General features: G+C 42.6%; 1 protein-coding gene across 1 annotated transcript in view; it reads left to right on the plus strand.

The window, feature by feature from the left end:
* The window catches only part of CNNM2 (cyclin and CBS domain divalent metal cation transport mediator 2), a 2,211,754-nt gene that overhangs the window by 1,764,509 nt on the left and 421,475 nt on the right, over positions 1 to 25,770 (plus strand). Inside the window, exon 6 of the mRNA XM_069611693.1 lies at positions 24,720 to 24,782. Coding sequence (XP_069467794.1) covers positions 24,720 to 24,782 — 63 coding nt within the window. The remainder of the gene's footprint in view (positions 1 to 24,719; positions 24,783 to 25,770) is intronic.

Below are 25,770 nucleotides of genomic sequence, written 5' to 3' on the forward strand. Positions count from 1 at the left end.
GGGCGCCATGTTATTACCATCTGAGAATTGTTCTAATGATGTTTGTGGGTTGAGAGAGACAAACACAGGTTCGAATGGATTGTGTCCTCCCACGTATTCCTCATCTTTAATATTCAAGTGTGCTTGCAGCTTGCTTCGGAATTTTTCTTCCCATAGGGTTGAGTGTCGTGCGGCGTCGAGACTTGGTCCTTGATGGCCTCTGTAGCATACCTCATGACGTTGACGCTGGTATATGAAGCACGCACGCCGACCCTTACCTCAGTTCCGTTGTTTCTGCATTGCTGCAAGCTTCGGAGCTACTTCCCTCAGCAGAACATTGATTGCGTTTATTCTTCAATCAAGTGAATTCGATATTCTTTGAATATGTCCTCGACACTGAAGACGGGTTTCAAACGGTGTACAGACTGTAGGGCACAAATGTCCATCATAGACCCTCACAGCGTCTGTCTTTGGTGGTTGGGGCAGGCCACAGGGTCATGTAATCTATGACAGTCAAGGCCTTGTCGGAAAGGAAGGGGAAACGAGATGCAGGTAAGCCCTCTCCCAAATCCCCGGCCCTTACCCCATCCAAAAGAAGTCATTCTCTGAATCGAGGGATGTTTCCTCTGAGAGAAAATGTCCAAAACATCAGAGACTATTAAGGGTTGGTTCACGACGCTCATCGTCCTCTTCTGTCAAGAAGAGTAAGAAACAGCGTCGCAGGTCCTCCTCATAGTCGTCTTACTCTACTGAAAAAGTTTAGTTCCCGAAGAAAACCTAGACTACTGTGGAATGGGAAATCATCCGCTTGAAAATGCTTGACGGTTTCAATATTTTTTTAAAACCTTTACAATACAATCTATACATATAAAATTACTTGTTTAAAAATGTACAATTAAAATCCAAAATACACAAAACAGAACAAAAACAACTCAAAATTAATTATCCATTACAAAAACCTCTTAAACGTAATAATCATTAAACTAATACCAGCAATTGAATAAGGAAAGATCCCAATTGAGCCGATCTTGCCTCATATAATGCTTTGATTGTGAAGAAGATTTGACAATAAACCAGTCAAAAGATTATTTACAAATGCACTAAGCCTCGTTGTGCATATAATCAAGTATGTAAAGAATATATAGGTTTGTTTGTGCATTTAATGCAATATTACTGCAAATTCATTAGAGAATATTGTAAGTACATTCCATTACAATAAATGATATGCGCAAATTGCCATATGAAAGCTATTTACTCCAATCACACAATTATACAATATTAATTCGAGCATACTGTTTTAAAATCACGACAAGTGTGCTACAACGTCTTTGTAAAAAGATTTCTGGTACATTTTGCAACAAAATATTCCATGTGCAAATCATGCAAAAGTGCAAACAAATATGTTGTGCAAGTCACGCAATGCTTCCATAATATAATGAGCTCATGGATTTAAAATATTGAAAGAGCAGCTCATATCTCCACAGGTGTGGTAGAGGCCTTAATAGGAAAATGTCTAATAGATTTTGTTACAAAATATGCCATGTGCAAATCACGCAAATGTGCAAACAAATGGATTGTGCAAATCACACAATGCTTGAATGGAATATTAAGCTCATGGATTTAAAATATTGAAGGAACAGATCATGCTTATTACAACCCAGAGTCCCCAAATATGAACTGCAGAATCACAATTATTATAATTACAGTTGCTATTAAACACCTTGGTATTGTGGCTCATGAAAAAGTGCATAAAGATTCAAGAAAAATGTACCTAATAATTGTTCTCAGCAATTCCGATGTCTATTACATATACATATTCTCAATTGAACAGCTGGTAAGTTTACCTAATGATTATTCACAGAAATATGCATCTCTATAAGCATGCATATGCTCAATTGTACAGCTAAGAACCAGGATTCAAGCAACAGTTGAACTCGCCATCGTTAATTCAGATTCAATTATTCTCAAACGTTTTACCAGGGCAAAGATGAGAGGTCTGTATTCCCCCATCATGATCCTTGTCCAGAGCACCTCATATGTATCCTCAAATTCAGCATTAACAAACTTAGCTAGTAGATTTGTTCTTGGAGCTCTGAAGTAGGGACATTCTAGTACCAAATGTTTCAATGTCTCCTTATTCACTGCATAGTTTGGCAATCTGCAGTGTACAACCGATTTAGTACCCTTTTCAGTTCCCCGTTGACCAACCCTCTCACGAGTGTGGATTTGATTGTTTAAAACGCAAATATAGTGCACGTATAGAATTACACGGGAACGAGATTAAGTAAGAACAACGCAGATCCCTTTTTCTAAAACATTTTGCATATTCAATGTATGTGCTATAATTTTTCAATCCCTCAATAGTATCCATCCAGTCCTTTTCATAAAGTTTCTTTTTGACAGAAGCGGGACGGATACATAGATCATTATGAGTAACACCAAGGTCATCCAGAATCGTTTGCACCCTTCTACAGTACATAATAAAAGACTTAGGACTGATACCAGTCAGCATATCATGAAAGTCTAAGTACAGCGAATTCCTTGGAGGATTAAGTATTTTTGCAAAATTGCATAGTTATCTCCATTCCAGTCTACATGCCAACAAAATTAGACTAAGTTTGTGGCGGATTACTGAGTTCGGGATAGACAAAGCAAGATATAATACTGATTTCAATAAACAACCCTATAAGGTATTTAGAAATGGTTTAAGGTCAAACAGGGACATGTCCAAATTATACAGAAACACTGGTTCAACTTTCAAGGTAAAATAAATCAAGTAGCAGAACCATTGAATACTTGCAATATTTTGCAAAAATCACCCTACATTGGGATAGCAGAGGTCTCGATTAGTCATTAAGATAGTCCATCCACAATTTGACAGATACATTACTGAGTGCATATCCAAGGTAGATCATTTTAGAGGGTTGTTCAAAATAAGCTACATCGATCATCCATTTGAAAGTCTTCAGCTTTCTGCCTCCAGAAAATACCATCATCTTGGTTTTTGATTAGGTTGGGACTGAGATTGTGGGAATGGGCAAAATTTTCAAAGTTATACAATTTTTTTGTGCAGTACAAAAGGAGTAAGATCTAATGAAATAATGTTGTCGGCGAAGGCTAGCCAATGCAGACGCTCAAGCCCCAATTTAACTGCTAAAATATTTGAATCTGTCCATTGCTCATCCAGATCACATAAATATAAGTTGAACAAAGTGGCCGCTAAGTTACACCCCTGTTTCAATTCCAGATATGTCGGAATAGATTCCGTAGTGGCACCCTCCCTTGAGATTCTGACTTTATAGGAGGTATTAGTATGGAGCAAAGAGATCCAATATATCAAAGCCCTGGGGATCCCTTTGGTAGTCATCTTGTTCCATAGTATGTTCCTAATCAAGGTATCAGATGCGGCTGATATATCCATTAACTCCATATACACCAGAATAGAACCCTTAAATTTAGTCTGAGGCAAAACATTTGAAATTACAGTTGCATTTATAACCATGCTCATACCTTTACGAAAACCAATCTGGAATTTAGAATATATATCATGTGAGGAAATGTATTGTTCCAGTTCATGTAATATGAGAATTGAATTATTTTTAGCTGCGGCATCCGTAAGAGCAATGTGTTGATAATTGTCCGAGGCAGAGTTGTCCCCCTTTTTATAAATCGGAACTGTGATCGAAGTCGCCCAAGTCTCTGGAAGTGAAAATGACTTTGAAAAAAGATCACTTTTGGGCTTCAAGATGGTAGCCCACAGATGTAGATCTGCTTTGTAAATGCATGGCGGGATGCCATCTGGACCAGCTGCTCTGGAGGGATTTAGCTTCCCAGTTGCCCACTCAATGTCCTGTGTGGTACAATTAAAAGCTACATCTCCTGACTTTGTCAAATTCAGATGGCTGATCTTTTTAAAATTTGCAGGTAAATGAAACTTTCTTTTAATGTGATCCCTCCATACATCCGCAGAGATAATATAGCAGGAATAATCTCTGCATTGAGAATCTGATTGTTTTATTAATGACCAAATTGATCTGGTATCATGGTCACAGATGTACCTAACCATATCAAGATTTGCCTTATTGTGATTCTCAATCCTAATTCCTTTCACTTTATTTTTATAGGTTTGAAGAATATGTTTTTTAAATAAATTGGACTGATTGTAACTCAACACTCGAGCCCTTAGCATCCCAAGTTCCCTATTTTTAGAGCGTTTCAGAATCTTTAGGGTATAATCAAAGGGATGTTTATATGAACAGGGACGTTGTTTTAGTTTAGAAATCAAGTGGTGCATTGCTTTAGAAACTATACCAGTGATAATGTCATCACACCAAAGAAGAGTACTATACTGAAAAGATGTTTCCCCCATTTTTTCCAGATCGTATGAGACCATGTCAGTGAATTGCTGGCATAACGAAGTACCCCATTGTAGACAAGTGGGCAGACGGTCGATTTCTAAAGATTCAAGTTCATCAACCATTGCCTGTTTAGGAAAGGGTTTATTAAGGTTCAATTGTATCAACGCGTGGTTGCTGAATTCAATGTTATGAACAATTACCGGATCAACTAGGTTTCCAAGTGAGCGAGAAATACAGAAAAAGTCTAACATTGAACATGTCATTCCACGTGATCAGGTGAATCTGGGACCGCTACTTGCAATTTGTAAAAAATCTAGGTCCCAGTCAGCAAAGTATTCAGCCCATCTTTTCCCTCTCAACCTTGCCCTTATCGCAGCAACAGTAAGGGAACTTTGGGCCCACTGCGGGTGGATTTGTAGGCAACATGAGTTAAAATCACCCCCAATTACTATTCTGTAATAGGGACCTTAAGTGCAATCGTTTTCCAGGATCGAATCATGTTCATCAAAAAGAATCTCTTGCGAAATGTTAAGAGGATTCCAGTAAATACTCATTAGGAGATAAGAATTCCATATGTTTTCCTTAATTCTCAATTCCACCACTAGCAGATGGTCAGATGAATGAATCCGTCCAGCGACACAGTCCATTCAATTGTTGATGTCAATAGCTAGACCACCAGAAGGATGACCTTCATTTGCTCTATATGCTCGTGAACAATAGGTCCTAAAACGGTGCAGGATTAAATGATCGATTTTCATTGTTTCCTGCAAAAGAAAGATATTTGGTAGGTCAAAAGGAAGCAAGGAATCAAACCATTTCATAAGATTGCAAAACCCACACTAATACCAGGAATAAATAGATGATCTATTACATTTCTCACGCTGTATTGATCCTGGAACTTGTTTATTTTCAAATATGGTTTTCATTAGGGGTTCGATCCAAGACCAGTCCTTGATGTTACCCGCTATGGATAGTAATTGAAATATGGTCTCCTTTTCCTCTGTATGGTGGCTAGTCCCTTCAATGTTTCGTACCTCCTCTCTGCTCCTACTAACCTCCTCAAAGTTTAGGAAATTCAGCACATCCTCTTCCGAATCAAAGGTGTGTATCTTAAACCCTAAATCTAGAAATGCAGTTCTATGAAACCAAATAAGTTTCAGTATACTTACAGAGGATATGTAACACATCATGCGATGATTGTTGTGCTGTGCTAAACAAATCTTGTCAAAATCCTTTGATATTGGGATTTGTGAAATCAAGTCCAGTAAGAACGGACGATTAATTTGTCTATTCCCTATAGTATCTGGTATACCAACCTAACCTGTAATATTCAAGGTGGGTGGAGGATTGTTACAAAAGGAGGTCAGAGTGACCACAGGCGGGTCCACGGTAGGAATTGGGGAACGAGTATCTGCCGACCTGCAGGGAAGAGGACCCTCAGACACCACCACCTTGATTGATGATAAGGAGCTGGTCTCCATGGGGGGCTACATTTCCCTGGTTGTTACTCAAAGGAGACAACTGAGGAGAGCTTCTAACCATAGCCGTATTTAACTGTGACGAGTGCAACACCGGTTCGGCTAATAGTTTATTTAGAGATTTTACAGTAATTAAGCTTTCAGTGAGCGCTTGCCTTAAGTTTCCCAATATCTGCGCGTGGGATTCCAAAACAGATGGTACTACTATAAGATGGGGACTGTTATCCTGTGGATTACAATGGAGGCTCGTTGAAGCCGAAACACCTGCTATAACAGTCGCTTGTTGATATAGCAATTATGGTGACATCAGGAGAAGTTGCAGATTTATTGGAAATTGAAGTGCGGCATGCCTCCGCATAGGAAAGTGCAGGATTATTGGAATAACTACCAGAGCTGCCAAAGCTGCCAATACAGTTATTTCTTGGATTGTCATCAGCGGGGGAATTTGTTCCGCTGTTAACAGATCTAATATGTGACTGCTTTCGACCTTCTGTTGGAAAGTAGTTGGACACCATCTTCTGTTTAATATCTGTTTCCAACAAGTGCCTAATCATGGGTGAAGCCTGCATCATAATTCCCTGACCAGCTTTAGCTACTTCAGCTGGAGATAACCCCACCTTTGATACTCAACCTCCCAATATTATTTTAACAGTTCTCACAGTTTTATGATCGGCATCGTAAGCCTCAACCTGTTTCTCCTTTGTTTGCAGATGAGATTGGCTCTCTTCACAGAGCTGATTCAGATCTATTATCTATTCCTCAGAACAAATATTTTTTTATGTTGGTATTATGAGTAGTGGTCCTAATTAGAAGCATATTCTATTATTTTTTTTTAATTAGAGCTTCAGCAGATTTTTTTCTGCTCTCTCTACGCTTTGCTGCTCTAATTTGCAGTCTTTTGTTACGACGAGACAAAAAAACAGCAGAGACGTTAGAGGAGGCCTCTGCACCATTATCTCGATTTTCTTGTTCACTAATATCAGTTAATACTGAGGGACTATCCGCTTGACATACTACCTCCTGTCGTGACAGACTTCCTAACTCGGGATGTGTTTCTGCAGAATTATCCTTCATTTCCTGAGTTGAGGCTTTCATTTCTTTAATGTTTTCTGAAATGCATGCTAATGATTGATGGAGGTCTTAAGACACTGGTTCCATGTCAGACATTGCCCCCTTACTCTTAACTTGATCAGTGATACCACCAGCATACAGTAAATTGGGGGTTAGGGTCTGGGTACCCTCATTTGCAAGAATTATAGTGCTAGTTTGAGAGTACACAGAACAGTAGGTCCTGGTGGTCGTGCAAGATTCCCTATTTGCTTTTCTACAACATTCCCTAGCCATGATAAAAACCCTCCAAACAATTAAGTTTGGAAAGAATATCGTTGATGGAAATCTTGATATCCCTTGTTTCTAAATGAGTAACCTTGTGGCCCAAGATATGGATAATCACAGGAAAACCGTAAGATTCCTCAGCATCAGGAGGTGGGTACGCTTTAAAAGTTGACGACGTTACAGAACGATTGCAATTTTCTAAAGATGTATTGCAATCACCATCATCATCCATCATCAGAGTATCATCTGTGCGATGCACCGAGAGCCCCATCACAGTGCCTTCAGATAAGCTTTTGTTATGTTGAGGGTTGACGGAGCGGGACCCTCGTAAGGCCCCCTTGAGAATATCTTTGCCCTAGGTGAGTCTGGGGAGATTGACAAACAGATTTTTATTTGAATAAAGGCTAATATCAATTCCTCTTGGACGCCGAGTCAATGGTGTAATAGGGTTCAGGGACAGCCTAACACATTTTCGTGAACCTCTGCCATCACCACAGGGATCTATATGGAATTATCATTCATTAGATCACAGTTCAGATCAATAGCAGTTAATTAACGTGATCTATGTAGGGGGTAGGAGACATTTTGTGCATGAGCGAGGAATACTGATTTTTCTAGATCTTGTATTCCCTGCATCGAGTACAATGTCACATCTGGATTGAATTTTTCACCTGTCATATTGAGAACTTGTGCCTTAGTATTAGTGTTATGGCTAGGAGCTCTTTTTATCTGAGCCCTGCCTTCATATGGCACGGCAAAAGAAGTCGAATTTATAGTTTCATCAGTCATCATAGGACCGCCAATCAATAAATCTGCATCCAGATTTAAATTGTCAGCAGTCATTGGAACCACAGGGGCTGGTGCAATGGCATCTACCATAGCTGGAATATCAGAGGTCTTGTTAGTAGGCATAACAGGTTTAAAGCATCTCCCACTACGTAAACCGCTTGCCATATTGTATGAGTATCCGGTAGTGCACAGACAGATTGCATGTGCTAAAGCACTACATTTTCAGAACTAACACAGTTGTGCAACCATAGAACAAAAACCAAGATAGTTCCTGAATTAATGGTTCCCAATCTTTTGAAAGCAAATTATAAATCGCATGAAGTACATAATTCACTCATTTCATATCTATATAACGGCAGGCAGCATAGAAAAAGACCACCAAGCCCGCTCACTGTGCAATGTTTAAGAAAACACCTAAAGAAGCAAAATAAAAGGTCCACAATAGTACTCGCGGCTCCCTCTGTCCCTCCCGACTCCACCTCCGAGCCCAACAGCAAACTTCCGGTGCACACAGGGTGCGTGCACTGGTGCGCGATGACGCACCAGCTATAGTATTGCTGAGGGGTGAGGTGGGTGGGGGCAGACGTAAGCCGTACCGCTGCAATCAGAGGGAGAAGAAAACCATAAGAACATATAAGTATGTCAGTGCAGGGCCCAACCCAAGAGTCCCAGTTCATTGAGCCCAAGTCCAAAAGTCCATATTTACTTGAGACAGTAGGAAAGGCACATTTCGCTGCATAGGCGAACTGCAGTGTTTCCTCTTGCAGACTGGGCACGAGGCTCCAGCAGGGGTTCCACAAGGATTTCACAGCAATAATTCCCTCCAGCCCAACAGCACACTTCTGGTGCACTTGACATTTTCAATAGGTAAGCTCCTCAGAGTACCCCTTTCAAGGAGTGTGATAAATCTAAGGTAATATATCCAAGTAGGGTACCATCTGGCTCAGGCTCTGCCAATACTAGGCAAACCGACCATATGAAGGGTTAACCCTTGCTGTCAGAGGGAAAAGGAGTAATTGACAAAGCAATTAAACAATCAAAGCCTCTCTTCTATTTCCGGCTGCATACTACTGTCAACAACTCATTGTTTTGTTTGTCTTGTGGTTGCTAGGAGACAGAGCCGGACGAGATGAGAAATGATGGTTATGAGTGGGCGTACTGAGCACCTCTAAAGGAGAAGTTAACGTTAAATTAAAAGAAATCCTGTTGCGCCGTTGCGCTTTTACCCAGTTAAATCCTTCCTTCTGAAGCGATCGTCTCTATCGCTACATATTTAAAAGTATACTGAGTCCAGATGCCGATGGAGTTGTGACGCTGACTGAAGGGGGAGAAAGGAAGGTCGGCACCGGATGATGAAGAGTCGCTCAATATACATATGAAAAGACACTGTTTGAGGACAAGCAGTTCATTAAGATTCCCGAACGTCTGAACAGCGTTTCGGATCGACTGAAGGTGAAAGGGAGAGCAGCGCAGAGTCCATGACTCACCGCCCGTGGAGATAGCAAAGGAGGGGCGGAGTTCGCGCAGGGCTGCTGCGCCGTACCATCAGCTGGAGGACGGCGGAGACGACACGCTGTGTGTTTGAACAGCTGATCAGACAATTACGGGGAGGAAATCTCTTACGACCTGGTCCAGAGGGAGAAGTAACGTGGAAAAGAAGATGCGTGAAAGTGAGAGGGAGTGAAGTGATGAAGGAACGCGGAAGAGAAACAAAGCGTTTTATTTAAAATCCAAGTGGCGTAATAAGACAGGGAGGCTGTTTGAAGAGAGAATTCTCGAAAGGCAGATTGGTTGTTTAAAGGAGAAAAAAGACTGCATAATATAACGTGAGAAAATATATATATATATATATATATATAAGGAGGAAACTAAGAACAAGCAATTGTAGAGACTAAAGAAAAGACAAGAGAGAAAGACATGAATGGGAACAAATTGCAAGAACAGTGATACAGAGACTAGAGTCTGCAAAAGCGGATGTGTCAGAAAGAAAGGAAGAGAATAATCCTAAAGAACAGATATTTAAACATGAGCGGAATAGAAGCAAAGAGAAACTATAAATAGTACTTGGAAAGGGGGAAAAGATTCTGTTCAGAGACTTACCCGAGTATGACATATCTGCATTGTCTGAAGTCTTCCGGCATCACAAGACGTTCCAAGAGACAAGACACGTATCCTTTTTCCTAAGAGAAAATAAAAAGAATGGAAAGTTATCTTTAATAAAAGTTGTTTTGGAAACAAAATAACACCTACTTTCAGTTTCAGTGTGCTTATTTGGGATCATACAGTGGGCACTCCTTACAAGGAGTCAGAAGCAAAGCCACCCTCAGCGTCTGACAAGACCAGTAGGGGGACTTGTGTGTCCTTCTCGCGCGCCGCAGGGCCCGGGCCGAAAGACTCCTCGACACAAGTCGAAGGAGTCTTCATCGATACATAAGAGAAAACCTGTGCATATCCCCTCGAAGCCTTCATCTCCGGTATCAAAGACTTCTTCGAAGGTATCAAAGCCGTTGAGTTTATTTCCTGAACCTTTGAGACATGTCATCCATTTAAAGCCATCAAAGCATGTTAAACCTTCGGCTCATTCACCGACCACTTCAAGAAAGTCGTCGAAGCATTCAGTGCTTCTGAAGAATGCAAAATCAAAGGCTGAACCAACCAAGTCGTTCAAACCCATCTCTCAACCTGATTTCTTCAGGCAAATGGGATCCATTTTCGAAGCAGAGGATGATCATGCCCCTTTTGTTTGAGTATTGATCACCAAATGTTCCAGAAGAACTCATTTCTCAAGAGTCTAAGATGCAAAATCTGGTAGAAACTCTTAAAGAAACCAGCAGCTTGGAACCACCACGAAAGTCTGATTTTGATAACCCCAAGGTGACTGTTTATGCTTATCCTTCATACAGATCTGTGATTTGTAAAGTGGCTGAATATCTGGGGAGGTCTAAGCCCGCAGCTACTATAGAGACTGATAATATGATGTCACTGATATACTAAACATTTGTCCAATTAAGGAGGCTGTGCTACCATTTCATGCTCCCTTAAGAGTAAGGGTTATGGAAAATTGGCTAAAGCCAGATTCCGTTCCACCCGTTAACAAGATTCTAACAACAAAATACAGAACGGCTTCTGTGGACCCTCCTATCTTGAACAGGCACCCTACACCAGAGAGCCTGGTTGTTTAAGCGACAAAAGTTTCTTCTAAGGCTGCAGCTTATCCTTCTACTCCTTCAGATAAAGAGAATAGAAAAGTTGACTCTTTGCGAAAGAGCGTGTTTAGTTCAGGGAGCATTGCACTAAAATCGACAAATACGACTAGCGCCTTAGCTAAATACACACACACCCGACTTTTTAAGCCTAGTACAAGATGGAAAAGATGTTATGAGGCAGTCTTTACAGTCCACCCTTGATACGGTGGATTCAGAAAGCAGCTCCATGGCTGCCAGTACTGTGCTTAGGCACGTGTCTTGGCTCAGGGAGTTGGGGTTTTCTTCAGACGTACGGACAAGTTTACTTGACAAATCTTTTGAGAGGAATTTTTTGTTTGCAGAACAGGCTGATAATAGCCTGGAGAAGCTGCAGGCTTCTAGAGCTGCAGCAAAATCATTAAGGGTGGCAATCAGGCAACCTAAACCTTAAGGTCAATGGTGGGGGAGGACGCCCTTTTTGTTTTTATTCCTCCGTCTCTAGATGAAGAGGACAATTCTGGCAAAGGGGTCAGAGGAGAGTGGCACAGGAGGTAGAACTCCCTTTGCAACACCCGTGTTGTCCTGAGCTACAGGTGCAGCTGCAAAATGATTCCCTCACCCACAAGTCTGTGGTAGGAGGCAGACTGTCGTATCATCTGGCAAAGCATAACTTCAGACGCATGAGTGCTACAAACGGTAGCAGACAGTTACTGCCTCCCCTTCTGAAAGAGACCTCCCAATTGCCCCTCGAAAGCCAGATCGACCTTGGTTCCAGATCTTCTACTCCAACTGGAGATTCTCATCCTGTTGGAGAAAGGTGCAATAGAACTGGTACCTGCAGTGGAGAAAAAACAGGGTTCGTACTCTCCTTACTTCCTAATATACAAGAATAAAAGAGGAGTGCGACCCATCTTATACTTGCGATGCATGAAGAAGTTCCTCAGGAAGGACAAGTTCAAGATGGTAACTCTTTTACAGATCCTTCTGGCCCTTCGACTCCAGTATAGGTTGGTGCCATTGGACCTTCAGGATAGTTACTTTCATGTGCCCATACATCAGAAGCACATAAAGTACCTGAGGTTCGCAGTTGGCGGTTCTCATCAGTTTCGGGTTCTGCCATTCGGGCTCACCACAGCCCCCAGGGTCTTCACCAAGCTTATGTCAGTGGAGGCAGCAGGTCTAAGGAGGGAGGAGATTCACATCTACCCCTACCTCGACGATTGGTTTATCAGGGCTGTTTCTCCAGAACAGTCTGTCATCTCAGTCGCCCCTGCCACTTTCCCCAAAAGCTGGGCTTCTCCCTGAACTTCAAGAAGTCCCACTTGACACCTTCACAGAAGCTTCAATTCATTGGAGCAATCCTGGATTCAGCCTCAGGAAAAGGTTTGACACCAGAGTTAAGGGCTCAACAGCTCTTGCAAATGGTCCAAAAATTCCAGACTGCCAAAAGTCTCCTGGCCTACGACATCCTAAGGTTACTCTGCCTCCTGGCACCCTGCATTTCTCTGGTGCCAGAATCCCGTCTGAGAATGAGATCCCTTCAGTGGGCTCTCAGATCCCAGTGGTCTCAATTCACCGGCACAATGACGGACCTTCTCCAGGTCCCAACAAATGTCGCCCAGGATCTACTGTGGTGGGCCAGCCGAGAGCATTTGATGAGGAGAACCCTTTTGGCAACCATGGCGAGAGACGTACATTGTGACAAATGCCTTCCTCACTGGATGGGGAGCGCACATGAGAGATCTTTAATAAGCGGACACAGGTCTCAGTCCGAGTCCAGACTCTATATCAATCTTTTAGAGCTGAGGGCAATCAGGCTAGCGATGATGTCCTTCCTGCCTTCAGTACGGGAGAAGAGTGTCCTGATAATGACGGACCACACAGTGGCCATGGACTACCTCAACAAGAGAGGTGATGCAGCTCTGGTTCTGGGCACTGAAAGAAGGAATCACTCTTTTGGCAGTTCATCTAGCTGGAGAAAAGAACACGGCGGCGGACGCTCTGAGCAGGCAGAACACGATCTCCCACAAGTGGTAGTTCGCTCAGGAAGTCCTTCTGGAGATCTTTGCCCTTTGGGGAACACCTCAAGTGGATCGATCTGTTTGCGACCAGTGTGAACCAGAAGTGTGAGCTGTTTTGCGCCAGGGAATTTCCCCAAAGAGGAGCTCTAGGGCACGCGTTTGTGGTGAACTGGGATTTTCTACTTCTGTACGCATTTCTGCCAGTCCCCATCATTCTTCATGTCATCAGGAGGTTGAGGAAGTTCGGAAAAACCATGAGCCTCATTGCTCCGGATTGGGCCAGGAGAAGGTGGTAAGAAAGATGTATAGAACCTGGAGGCACACCTATGTAAGATGTTTTACAGTTAGGTAAACAATAAAAGTCAAGGTTTTGAAAATAATTTTGAGGTGCGGGGGGAGAAAGGCTCAACCTTGGCATCTAGGTTGGATACGTATATGGAAAAGAGTGGTTGTTCCCAAAAGGTTTGGGAACTCCCGTCCCCTGCACACTGTCGAATATCTGTAAATACAGATCAATAACTAAAGGGAGTTATAGATACTCGTTTTATACATTGTTTCAGGAAACATTTAGCATAAAGTGATTTGTAGTAAGCAATTTAAGTGGTACATAAACCATATTCATTGAACAAATAATTTTTTTAAGGAAACAAAGATTGTAGAAAATATTGGTTGCTTTATTGTACATAGTATATGATGGTGCCCAACGCATTCGAGTTATCAACTCTTTTTCAGGGGCAATGGCACAATTTTTCAATTTCTCTAAAAAAACAAAGAAAACATAAATCATATTTTAACCAATTCTATAAGTTCATATAGCCTACAAACGTTTTAAACTCGGAAAAATGATAACACAGCCATCATTTCAGCAGATGATGATCATTTGAAAAGTAATGTTAGGATACAGATATCAGATTACAAGCAAATCCCTGGACTAGACATTGGGATTTGTTGGACAAAAAAACAAAAGGTAACTCTCATTTTACTATTTAAACTTTTTTAAACAGATCCTTTATCTCTAGGAGAGGTAGGTAATATTTCCATACATACTCCAAATGACATATTAGTTGTTAGTCAAACATATGAAAAAAGCGCTTACCCTACAGGGTAGAAAGTTGTGCAAGGGTGAGTTTTTAAAGAAGTGCTTCATGTCAGAGTGTTCACATTTCTTTATTTGAGTCCCTCTATATTATGTAAAAAAGAGTGTTACGAAAAAATAGTCTAAGTACCGATAAAAAAGAAGATGAGGATAGGTGAATGGCAACGTATATGTAGCTCGTGAATCAAAATGCTATTTAACATTCCATCGCATGGTTATCTCCAAAAGGGAATGGTAACAGGTAATGTCCAGGAGGCGGCAGTCGGCTGAGCATTAGAAAAAGGACAGGTAAAGAAGAGAAGGTGAGTATATATAGTGGCCTATAGATTGGAGGTCAAGTATTCGATGCCGAAGAGGCCAAAGTACGTACTTAAATCTAGAGAAAAGGAGCTTAGAGTCTTCACGGTGGGTCGCGTCTACCAGGCTGGAGATGCGACTGCACCGTGAGGCGTCTCCTTTTATACTGTCATCAAATGGGTTGTCACAAGAGTCATGTGCGGCAGATACGCCGATGTGCGCATGTGTAGATTTCTACCGTCATGTTTGTTGATAAGTGGTGTGCGTCAGATGAGTGACGTCACAATCACGTTTTGCGTAAGTAAATAGAAACCATCGAGCGTGAGATGCTCAAAAGAAAACTGGCGTGTTGCATAGTAATTTTAATGTGAAGAAATTCAAGTAGTGAAGTTGTGAAAGTGATATGGGCAATCCGATAATGTGGTCAAAAATGACCGTACAATATTATGTATCGAGTAGTCAACCTAAGTGTGTCGTTAAATGTATTTTGAGAAAAGAAAGAAGAAGTGAGCAGAATTGCCTAAATATAAACGCAAATAGACATAAATGTGAACATACACATGAGAAATACATATTGATATAAATCAGACAATGCTCCATCAGCGGAGGGTAATTGTATGCTTTCATATTTCCTGTCCCAAATTGGATGCACATTCTCATAGCCAGAACCTAGTCTTTAACACAGATAGTGGAAGCTAAGAAATAGTACGGATTGGGTCAGATAAACCTCTTATATTTCCTCGATAAAACCAACTCGTACTAGATGGCTTCTTCATCCGAACCGACGACTCCGCGGTCCGGCTTCAAAAAATGTTGAGACTGCGGAAAGAAAATGTCGATAACGGATCCTCACAGGATCTGTTTGTGGTGCTTGGGAGTCGAGCACCATTGTTCGGAGTGTAAGGACTGCATGTCCATGACGGCGAAAGCCTTGAAGGAGCTCAAGGGGAAGCTTGAGAGAGGTAAGTCAGTCAAAACCTCCTCAAAAGTTTCTTCGGCCGAGTCGAGGCATTCGTCTCCTCGCCGTCGAAAGCATTCCTGTTCTAGGTCTCGAAGTAGCTCCCACCACTCGTCGAGATCTAGACACTCAAAAAAGAGACGTCGAAGATCCCCTTCCTCGTCATCTTCTGTTTCCCCAGAAAGGGTCTACTGTCCCACAAAACACAGTTCTCAGGCTGAGTGGGAGGAATTCAGGAAAAAAATGCTAAGCGTCTTCGAGAAAGCGGCCTCAACCCCCTCGAAGACAGCTGAGGGTGATACCCCGGGTGAAAACCCCCAAAAATGGAAACGCCGCAAGTCGTTGCACCCGGAGAAAGAGTCCACCTGAGAGCGCCACGGGTCATCGGGTAGGAAGGCACCATCTTGGACGCCGTCGTCGAAGATCCCTTCGACTCATGGGTCGATTGAATCGACGGCATTGTTGACGCCGACATCGACACCGATAAAAGAAAAAACCACAGCTACTTCACAGCCAACGGTTATACCCAGAGCCTCCAGCACGATGACGAGAAAGTCGTCGACATCCTCGAGTAGGATCCCGATCCTCTCTAGTTCCTCGAGGCCTCTTCCAGTTTTCTCGACGCCTTTCTCAGCACCTTCGAAGCCTTTCACATCGGCGTCTGCGACATCGACCTTTTCTCGGCCAATAATGACAAGTTTGGCTCCTTCTGCTTTAGAAATAGGTTTTATACCATTTCAGAGGTCAGAGTACCCCAGATTATCTTCAATCTATGAAGAAGGGGAGGATTCTGACCAAGAAAGACCCTTCGGGCTGCAGAGGACCACACCACCTGTTTCAGAGGATTTTACATCTGAGCAAAGAGGTTGAAAGACCTACAGGAATCCCTACATGAGGCAAGTGGATTGGACACTTCCCCAGAAGTGGAATTTGTCAAGCCGGACCCAGGGGAACATGCCAAAACCCCTATAGAACACTGATGGCAAAGATTATTGAATTCATGGGTTGGTCTGCACCTTCACCTGTTTTTCAACAGGATGACCTTACAGACATACTAGATAAAGATCCACAGGAGGATCCTGTGGTCCCTTTCCATACAGCTTTACAAAGGAAAATGTCATCAAATTGGGAAACCCCTGAGGTTATTCCTGCAGTCAATAAAAAATTGGCAACCACGTATAGGGTAGCTGCGGCTGACCCTGAATATTTATCAAAACACCCGACTCCAGAGAGCCTGGTGGTTCAGTCACACACTGTGGGAGTGTGCTTCATCAGCGCCTGACTGCATACCGGAAAGAGATGAAAGGGAAGCCCTCCTTAACATCATTAAAGATGGCAAAGATGCCATGTGCGAATCTCTTCAAACTGGCATCGATTCCGCTGACAGTATCAGCAGTGCCATGGCAGCAAGTACTACAATCCGTAGGCATGCGTGGTTACGAGAGTCTGGCTTTGCTCCAGATGTACAGGCCAGACTTTTGAATATGCCCTTTGACGGCTCTTCTTTATTCGGTAAAAAGGCTGATAACAGTCTGGAAAAGTTGCAAACATCTAAAGCAGCAGCAAAATCTTTAGGAGCTGCAATCCGCCAAACTCCTTTTCGCCCTTCAGGAACCTCTGGGAGAGGAAAGTCCTTTTGCTATTATTCCGCATTCGGGAAAGGCAGAGGACAGCCGGCTCAAAGAGGCCAAAGGAGATCCACCCGAGGTGGACGGGCCTAAAGTACTAAGGCCGCAGCAGCAGCAGGTGCCTCTTTACCCTCGGCATCTGCATCAGCCGCTCCCAAACCACTCTGAGGTCTTTCCACACAAAACACCTGTAGGGGGCAGGTTAACTCGCCATCTGACGGAATGGCAGGCTATTACGTCAGATGCTTGGGCATTGGAGACAGTTGCCCAAGGTTACTGACTACCCTTTCTACGCATCCCTCAGAGTCATCCACCGGGGCACAGCTCTCTAAAAGTTCCAGATCCGCTCCTCTTGCAGGAAATTGTAGACCTGCTAGAGAAAGGTGCCATAGAACCGGTACCTGTAGCGGAGAGGAACAAGGGCTGGTACTTCCCCTACTTTCTCATACCGAAGAAGGACAGAGGACTGAGACCTATCTTGGATTTACGAGAATTGAACAAGTTCCTCAGGAAGGACAAGTTCAAGATGGTAACTCTCTCTCAGATCCTTCAGGCCCTCCAGATCCAGGACTGGCTGGGATCTCTGGACCTCCAGGATGCTTATTTTCATGTGCCAATCCATCTCAAACACAGGAAATACCTGAGGTTCGCAATTGGCGGCTCTCATTATCAATTTCGAGTTCTGCCATTTGGGCTGACCTCCGCCCCGAGGGTCTTCACCAAGCTAATGTCGGTAGTGGCTACAAGTCTAAGGAGGGAAGGGATCCATGTCTACCCCTACCTGGACGATTGGCTGATCAGAGCTGTATCTTCGGAACAAGCTCAGATCCAGCTAGATTATGTCTGCCACTTCCTTCACAAACTGGGCTTCTCCCTCAATTTAAAGAAGTCACAGATGATACCATCACAGAGACTCCAGTTCATCGGAGCAGTCTTGGACACTTCCCTGGGAAAAGCCTCGTCACCAGAGGTGAGGGCTCAAGATATTCTGCAGATGGTCAACAAGTTTCAAAATGCCCAACATCTCCCAGCCTTCGACTTTTTTGAGATTGCTAGGCCTCATGGCATCCTGCATCTTCCTTGTGCCGCCAGAGGCTCGCCTGAGAATGAGATCTCTCCAGTGGGCACTAAGAACCCAGTGGTCACAATACTCAGGAAGAATGACAGATCTCCTCCGGATTCCGGACAAGGTAGCCCACGACCTGCAATGGTGGGCCTATCCAGAGAACATCTTGAAAGGAGAACTGTTTTGGCAACCATGGCCGGAGATAACAGTAGTCACAGACACCTCACTCACGGGGTGGGGAGCTCATGCCAACGACTTGACCATCAGAGGTCGTTGGTCTCCATTGGAGTCCAGACTACACATCAACCTGTTAGAGCTGAGAGCGATCAGACTAGCGCTGAAAGCTTTCCTGCCATCAGTACAGGGGAGAAATGTCCTGATAATGACGGACAACACGGTGGCCATGCACTACCTCAACAAAAGAGGAGGCGTAGGGTCACTGCCACTGTGCAGAGAGGCAATGCAACCCTGGTTTTGGGCAATTCAGGAAGGAATCTCTCTATCGGCAGTTCACCTAGCCAGAGAGAAGAACTTGACAGCGGACGCTCTGAGCAGGCAGAGCACAGTCTCCCACGAGTGGGAGCTAGCTCAGCAAGTCTTTCAAGAGATCTTCGCCCGTTGGGGAAACCCTCAGGGGGATCTGTTTGCCACCAGTACCAACAGGAAGTGCGATCTGTTCTGTTCAAGGGAATTTCCCCAGAGAGGAGCTCTAGGGGATGCGTTCGTGGTGGAATGGGAGTTTCCACTCCTTTACGCGTTTCCACCAGTTCTTGTTATTCCTCAAATGATCAGGAGGTTGAGAAGATTCCGGAAAACCATGATCCTAATTGCCCCGGACTGGGCCAGGAGAACGTGGTACCCGGACCTTCTGGATATGTCCATCTGCCCTCCAATCCGTCTTCCACTTAAAGAGAATCTTCTCTCGCAGAAGGGAGGTCAGGTTCTCCATCCAGACATAAGAACCCTCAACCTTCACGCTTGGCTTCTGAAAGGTTGAGGTACAAGGATCGGGACCTCTCTGATGACGTCATGGAGGTGTTTATTTCGGCCAGAAGGCCAGCAACAAAATCTTTATACCGCTGCCGTTGGAACACATTTTGCAGCTGGTGTAGAGAGAACAATATCGACCCTTTTTCATGCGGTACACCAACGGTGTTATCGTTTCTATTCTACTTGGCAAACTCAGGCCTTCAAGTTGGCACTGTAAAAGGCTATCTCGCGGCGCTATCAATCTTCAAGCGCACTGCGGAGGAACCATTGTATTTCAAACTACCCTTAGTAGTACAATTTCTCAAGGTATTAACTAATGTCTATCCTCCAAGACCATTCCAAGTTCCCTTATGGGGCTTAAGTTTAGTCTTAAATTTCCTAATGGGTACTCCCTTCGAACCACTCCACTCTTGTTCGCTGAGATTTCTCACTCTTAAAACTGTCCTATTAGTAGCACTAACATCTGCTAGGAGGGTGAGCGAATTACAAGCTCTATCTTGTAAACCCCCCCCATACTATTTTCTATAAGGACAAAGTTGTCCTACAGGTGAAACCTAATTTCCTCCCAAAGGTGGTTTCTGAATTTCACATCACTCAGAAAACTACCTTACCTTCGTTCTACCCTCCTCCCCATCCGGGGAAAGAGGAAGAAAGGCTACATAGGCTGGACCCAAGGCGAGCTCTAAGCTTTTACATCAGCAGACTAGCTAGGATTAGGCAAGCAGACCAACTGTTTGTAGGCTACGCAGGTCACAAGTTGGGACTACGCATAACAAAACGGACCATTTCCAGGTGGATTATTTTGGCCATTCTGGAATGTTACAAACTGGCAGGGAAAGAGCCCCCACAGAATCTTAGGGCTCATTCAACTAGGGGTATTGCAGCCTCTTCGGCCTTCCAAAGAGGGGTACCGGTCCGAGACATATGTGCGGCTGGCACATGGTCGTCCGCACATACATTCACAAGATTTTACAACCTGGATTCCTCCGCTAGTCAAGAGACCAGATTTGGCAAAGCCGTATTACATTCGGTCCATTCCTAAAAGGGATACATGACATTCTTACTCCCACCTCCAATTACATGCCACTGCTATGGGAGTCTATCTAATCGAAGAACAAGTTACTTCTTACCTGGTAACATTCTTTCGACGGGATGTTCCTCCGACGTATTCCTTATCGCCCCTCCCATCCATCCCTGCAGTAATACTTCCCTTGTGGTTGCAGCTCACGCTCCTTCAAGGTCAGTAGCCAATTCATGCAAGACTTATCTTATGCTACAAAACGGAACTGAGCAACGGACGCCGCGCGTGGCTATTTATGGGCATAGTGACGGTGGCGCCGATACTGTGGCTGTCGAGGGACACCAACTCGGCGGATATCGACGCGCAGCGCCCTCTACAGAGAAAACATTTCCAGGCCAGCAAGCTGGAGATGAATTATCTAAGATAAGGAATATGTCGGAGGAACATCCCATCGAAAGAACGTTACCAGGTAAGAAGTAACTTGTTCTTCTCATGTGTATGTTCACATTTATGTCTATTTGCGTTTATATTTAGGCAATTCTGCTCACTTCTACTTTCTTTTCGCATAATACATTTAATGACACACTTCGGTTGACTACTCGATACATAATATTGTACGGTTATTTTTGACCACAGTATCGGATTGCCCATATCACTTTCACAACTTCACTACTTGAATTTCTTCACATTAAAAATACTATGCAACACGCCAGTTTTCTTTTGAGCATCTCACGCTCGATGGTTTCTATTTACTTACGCAAAACGTGATTGTGACGTCACTCGTCTGACGCACACCACGTATCAACAAACATGACGGTAGAAACCTACACATGCGCACATCGGCGTATGTGCCGCGCATGACTCTTGTGACAACCCATTTGATGACAGTATAAAAGAAGACGCCTATCTCCAGCCTGGTAGACGCGACCCACCGTGAAGACTCTAAGCTCCTTTTCTCTAGATTTAAGTAAGTACTTTGGCCACTTCAGCATCGAATACTTGACCTCCAATCTATAGGCCACTATCCAGTATATATGCTCGCCTTCTCTTCTTTACCTGTCCTTTTTCTAATACTCAGCCGACTGCCACCTCCTGGACATTACCTGTTACCATTCCCTTTTGGAGATAACCATCCCATGGAATATGCTAAATAGCATTTTGATTCACGAGCTACATGTAAGTTGCCATTCACCTATCCTCATCTTCTCCTTTTTTATCGCTACTTAGACTATTTTTTCGTAACACTCTTTTTTTTACATAACATAGAGAGACTCAAATAAAGAAATGTGAACACTCTGACCTGAAGCACTTCTTTAAAAACTTACCCTTGCACAACTTTCTACCCTGTAGGGTAAGCGCTTTTTTCATATGTTTGACTAACAACTAATATGTCATTTGGAGTATGTACGGAAAGATTACCTACCTCTCCTAGAGATACAGTATCTGCTTAAAAAAGTTTAAATAGTAAAATGAGAGTTACCTTTTGTTCTTTTGTCAAACAAATCACAATGTCTAGTCCAGGGATTTGCTTGTAATCTGATATCTGAATCCTAACATTACTTTTCAAATTATCATCATCTGCTGAAATGATGGCTGTGTTATCATTTTTCCGAGTTTAAAACGTTTATAGGCTATATGAACTTATAGAATTGGATAAAATATGAATTATGTTTTCTTCGTTTTTTTAGAAAAATTGAACAATTGTGCCATTGCCTCTGAAAAAGAGTTGATGACTCGAAACGCGTTGGGCACCATCATGTCCTATGTACAATAAAGCAACCAATATTTTCTACAATCTTCGCTTCTTCAAAAAAATTATTTGTTCAATGAATATGGTTTATGTACCACTTAAATTGCTTACTACAAATCACTTTATGCTAAATGTTTCCTGAAACAATGTATAAAACGAGTATCTATAACTCCCTTTAGTTATTGATCTGTATTTACAGATATTAGACAGTGTGCAGGGGACGGGAGTTGCCAAACCTTTTGGGAACCACTCTTTTCCAGGAGAAGGTGGTTCCCGGACCTTCTGGAAATGGCCATCTGCCCTCAAATTCATCTTCTCCAAAGAGAGGACCTACTCTCGCAAGAGGAAGGTCGCATTCTTCACCCAGAGATCAGGATTCTCAATCTTCACGCCTGGTGTCTGAAAGGATGAGACATAAGTATTGGGACCTTCCGTAAGACGTAGTGGAAGTGTTGCTTTCCGCTAGGAGATCACCAACTAAATCCCTCTACCGCTGCCATTGGAGTAGGTTTCACAGCTGGTGCGGGAAAAAGAACGTTGATCATTTCACATGTAAAATTCCCCATATTCTTTCTTTCTTGCTCCATCTTACTCATTCTGGTTTGCAAGTGGCCACAGTGATGGGCTACTTAGCGGCACTGTCAATCTTTAAGAGATCTCCGCATGAGGAATCGTACTTCAGTGTGGCTATTATTTTCTTCCAAACCACCTTTCACATCCTTTTCCAAGGACAAGGTAATCTTAAGAGTTTGGTCATCTTTCCTTTGGAAAGTTTTGTCAGTTTCATCTCGCACAATTTAGCGTGTTATAATTTTTTTATCCACCTCCTCATCCATCGAAGGAGGAGGAGAGACTACATTGTCTGGACTCTGAAAGGATGCTAAGCTACTACATTACAAGAACAGCAAGTTTTCGTCAGGATGATCAGCTCTTCATTGGTACTCTTTTCAAAGATTAGGCTTGGCGGTCATAAAACAATCAATCTTTGGATGGATTGTCATGTGCATTACAGAATGTTACTCTTTGGCAGGCAAAGATTCTCCCGAAGGTTTGAGGGCGCATTCCACTAGAGGGGTGGCTGCTTCCTCAGCTCTGGAAAGAGGTGTGCCAGTGCAGGACATTTGCAGAGCGGCAACCTTGTTGTCGCGTCATAATATCAGTACATTTTACTTTGTCGATTCTTTATCAGGCGATGAAGCCAAATTTGCCAAAGCTGTCCTTCATAATATAAACAAATAGGTAAATACTTGACACCCACCGCCTAAGTTAAACTGCTTTGGGAGTCTATCAAAGATGAGGAATACGTGGGATGACACAATCCATTCAAAGAACAAGTTACTTACCAGTGGTAACGTTCTGTTGACTGGATGTTCCTCCTACATATTCCTCATCCTCCCATCTAGCCCTTCTCGCTTGCCCTAAAACTTCTGTCTCTTACGCTTTCCTTTCTTGCAACGTCAAGATTGTCCCCTCCTATGAGATAGTATGAAAATTAAAGGAGGAAAATAAGTGAGGCAACGGTCAGCGTGTGTGCTACATATACCAGCATCTATGTCACGAGATACGCTACAGAGACCCTCAGCCTAGACTCGGTGCTGCACAATGCTCGACCCTACGTAAAAAACATGTTCTGAAGCTGGTAATAGACTAGAATATCAAAAATGAGGAATACGTGGGAGGAACATCCAATCAAAAGAACGTTGCCACCGGAAAGTAACTTGTTCTTCTCACACTCTCGCACACACACACACACACACACACACTGGGTATGTTAGGGTTAAGCATATGGTTTTGCATTTACTGTTTGTGCTTTCATGATTAGCTCTCTTCCTAGTCAATTCAGGAAGCGCAAGCAAAAACTCCTGTTGTAAATTGATAATTGTTTTGCCTTAGAATTTACTTGTTAGAATGAAAATAATGTACACGCAGAATATTTGGGGAGTGTTCAAGCTAAAAACCCATTAAAAATAGTTGAACACAATTTTAAAGCAGCCCACTTAAGAAAAGTGGGCTATAGTATGAGAAATCTGGTCATTTGACTTTGTGATAGTCGCGAGTATTACCTGCTAGCCATGATGCATTCTAGATATCTAGTCGAAATTTAGACTATAGAACTATTCACTTGCAGGAATTCAGACTGCCAAAAATGAAGTTGCAATTTTGATTGTGGAGGATAGATGGTAGCTTCAGTATACAAGAGTGCATCTCATGGGGCCCTTCCCCACCACAGAGGTTCAGTGGATGGGTAGGGGTGCGAGCTAGGTGCTTGATGGGAACACAAGGGGTTTCATCCTTTTCATGTTAGAGATGATGTAAATGACATGTTGCTTGCTTGTAGGCAGTTTAAAAAAGTGGTGTGCATGGGCCAAGTGTGGGAGTGTGGATCGGCAAAGTGGTGGGGGAGGTAGAATGTATTGTATTTTACAGTATTAACACTGTTTTAAAATTCAAAATTTGTTAGTCTATATTTCTGCCGTCGATGCATCTTTTTTCAATTTCTGTTCTGCTTTTCAACTCTGCTGATTAAATCACTATTTTCAAAGGAGAATGTACTGAGTCATACAACCTTGAATGATTTAGGATACTAAGAGGGTGCAATGTTTTCTTCTTTTTGTCAAAGAAAATGTATGATTTCTTTTATCAACGCATTTCCTAAAATCATACTTGGGTTTGTGGCTACTTAGGTTTCCATGATCATTGCCTTATCTGATTCCCTGCTTTACTCTTCCCTTGGCTTTGGTGTCTTATCTTTTTTCTCTCCCTTTCAGTTCCCCTGTCCCTGTCTCGTACCTTTGTTGTCAGCAGAACCGAATCATTAGCTGGCTCCCCAGGTAAATGTGCATGATTCTTTTCATGATTCTTATGTGGTGCTGAGAAATAAAAGCTAGTTTAATCTCGGTCTTGTGTGTTACCTTTTATCATAATTGTTGGCAGCAAACCTACAAAGAAAAAAGCCTTGCAGAGCTTTGTTTTTTTATTTTAAAACAAGTTTGTGAACCGAGTTGAATACCATTTTATTTTAATATACTAATACTGTGATGTTAGAAAGACGTTGGCATCGTAAAAAAAAAGGGCACTATTACATGATAATACACGGTTGCATTTCAGTGACGTTACTGTTTTTTTATGTGTTTAATAAGAAGGTGGGTAGAAGCACTGTTATCAAAAAAAATTGCTCTCAATTGGTTGTGATATATTTCACTGGTTCCAGGAAAATATAATGCAAGAAATTGTAAGTACAATAACATTTTTCACTAATCCGAATGTGTGTGCCAGAGGTATCCAGAATAATGCTATCAGCTCTGCCATGTTATTTGTTTTTAGGGAATTTGACACTGTTACCCCGTTTACCCAGTCCTCCTAAATCCTCAGACTAGTAATTGTATACCTCAGGGTCTGGGCTTGTAACAAATGCAAAAAATAATAAATACTTGTGTCCTTGTAACCATACTGTAATTTGCTTTTGACTAATGTTTGAACAACCTGTCTGTAACCTCTCCGTGATACCTTAAGGTCTGGGGGTGAAACAAATGAAATAAATAAATAAAATAGCTTTCAGGAAATGACTGAAGACCTTGATAAATAATTTCAAAAAGTGAGTGTGACATTGATGTGGTGCCTTCTTGCTTACCCGACTTGCAGCCATCTGTTCCACGCCTGTTCTTTTCTTTCTACGGGTTAAGATCTTCAAATTATGCCGTCAATATTTTCCGACCAACACTCTGGAACAATTTCCTTCTTATTCGGTCTTTGTTTATAAGAAAACAGTTTTTACTTTCTTCTACATTGTTTCAGTAGCTACATTGATCAAACATGCTA

This window comes from Ambystoma mexicanum, chromosome 8, assembly GCF_040938575.1.
Source record: "Ambystoma mexicanum isolate Mex_15411 chromosome 8, UKY_AmexF1_1, whole genome shotgun sequence".
Classification (NCBI taxonomy): Eukaryota; Metazoa; Chordata; class Amphibia; order Caudata; family Ambystomatidae; genus Ambystoma; species Ambystoma mexicanum.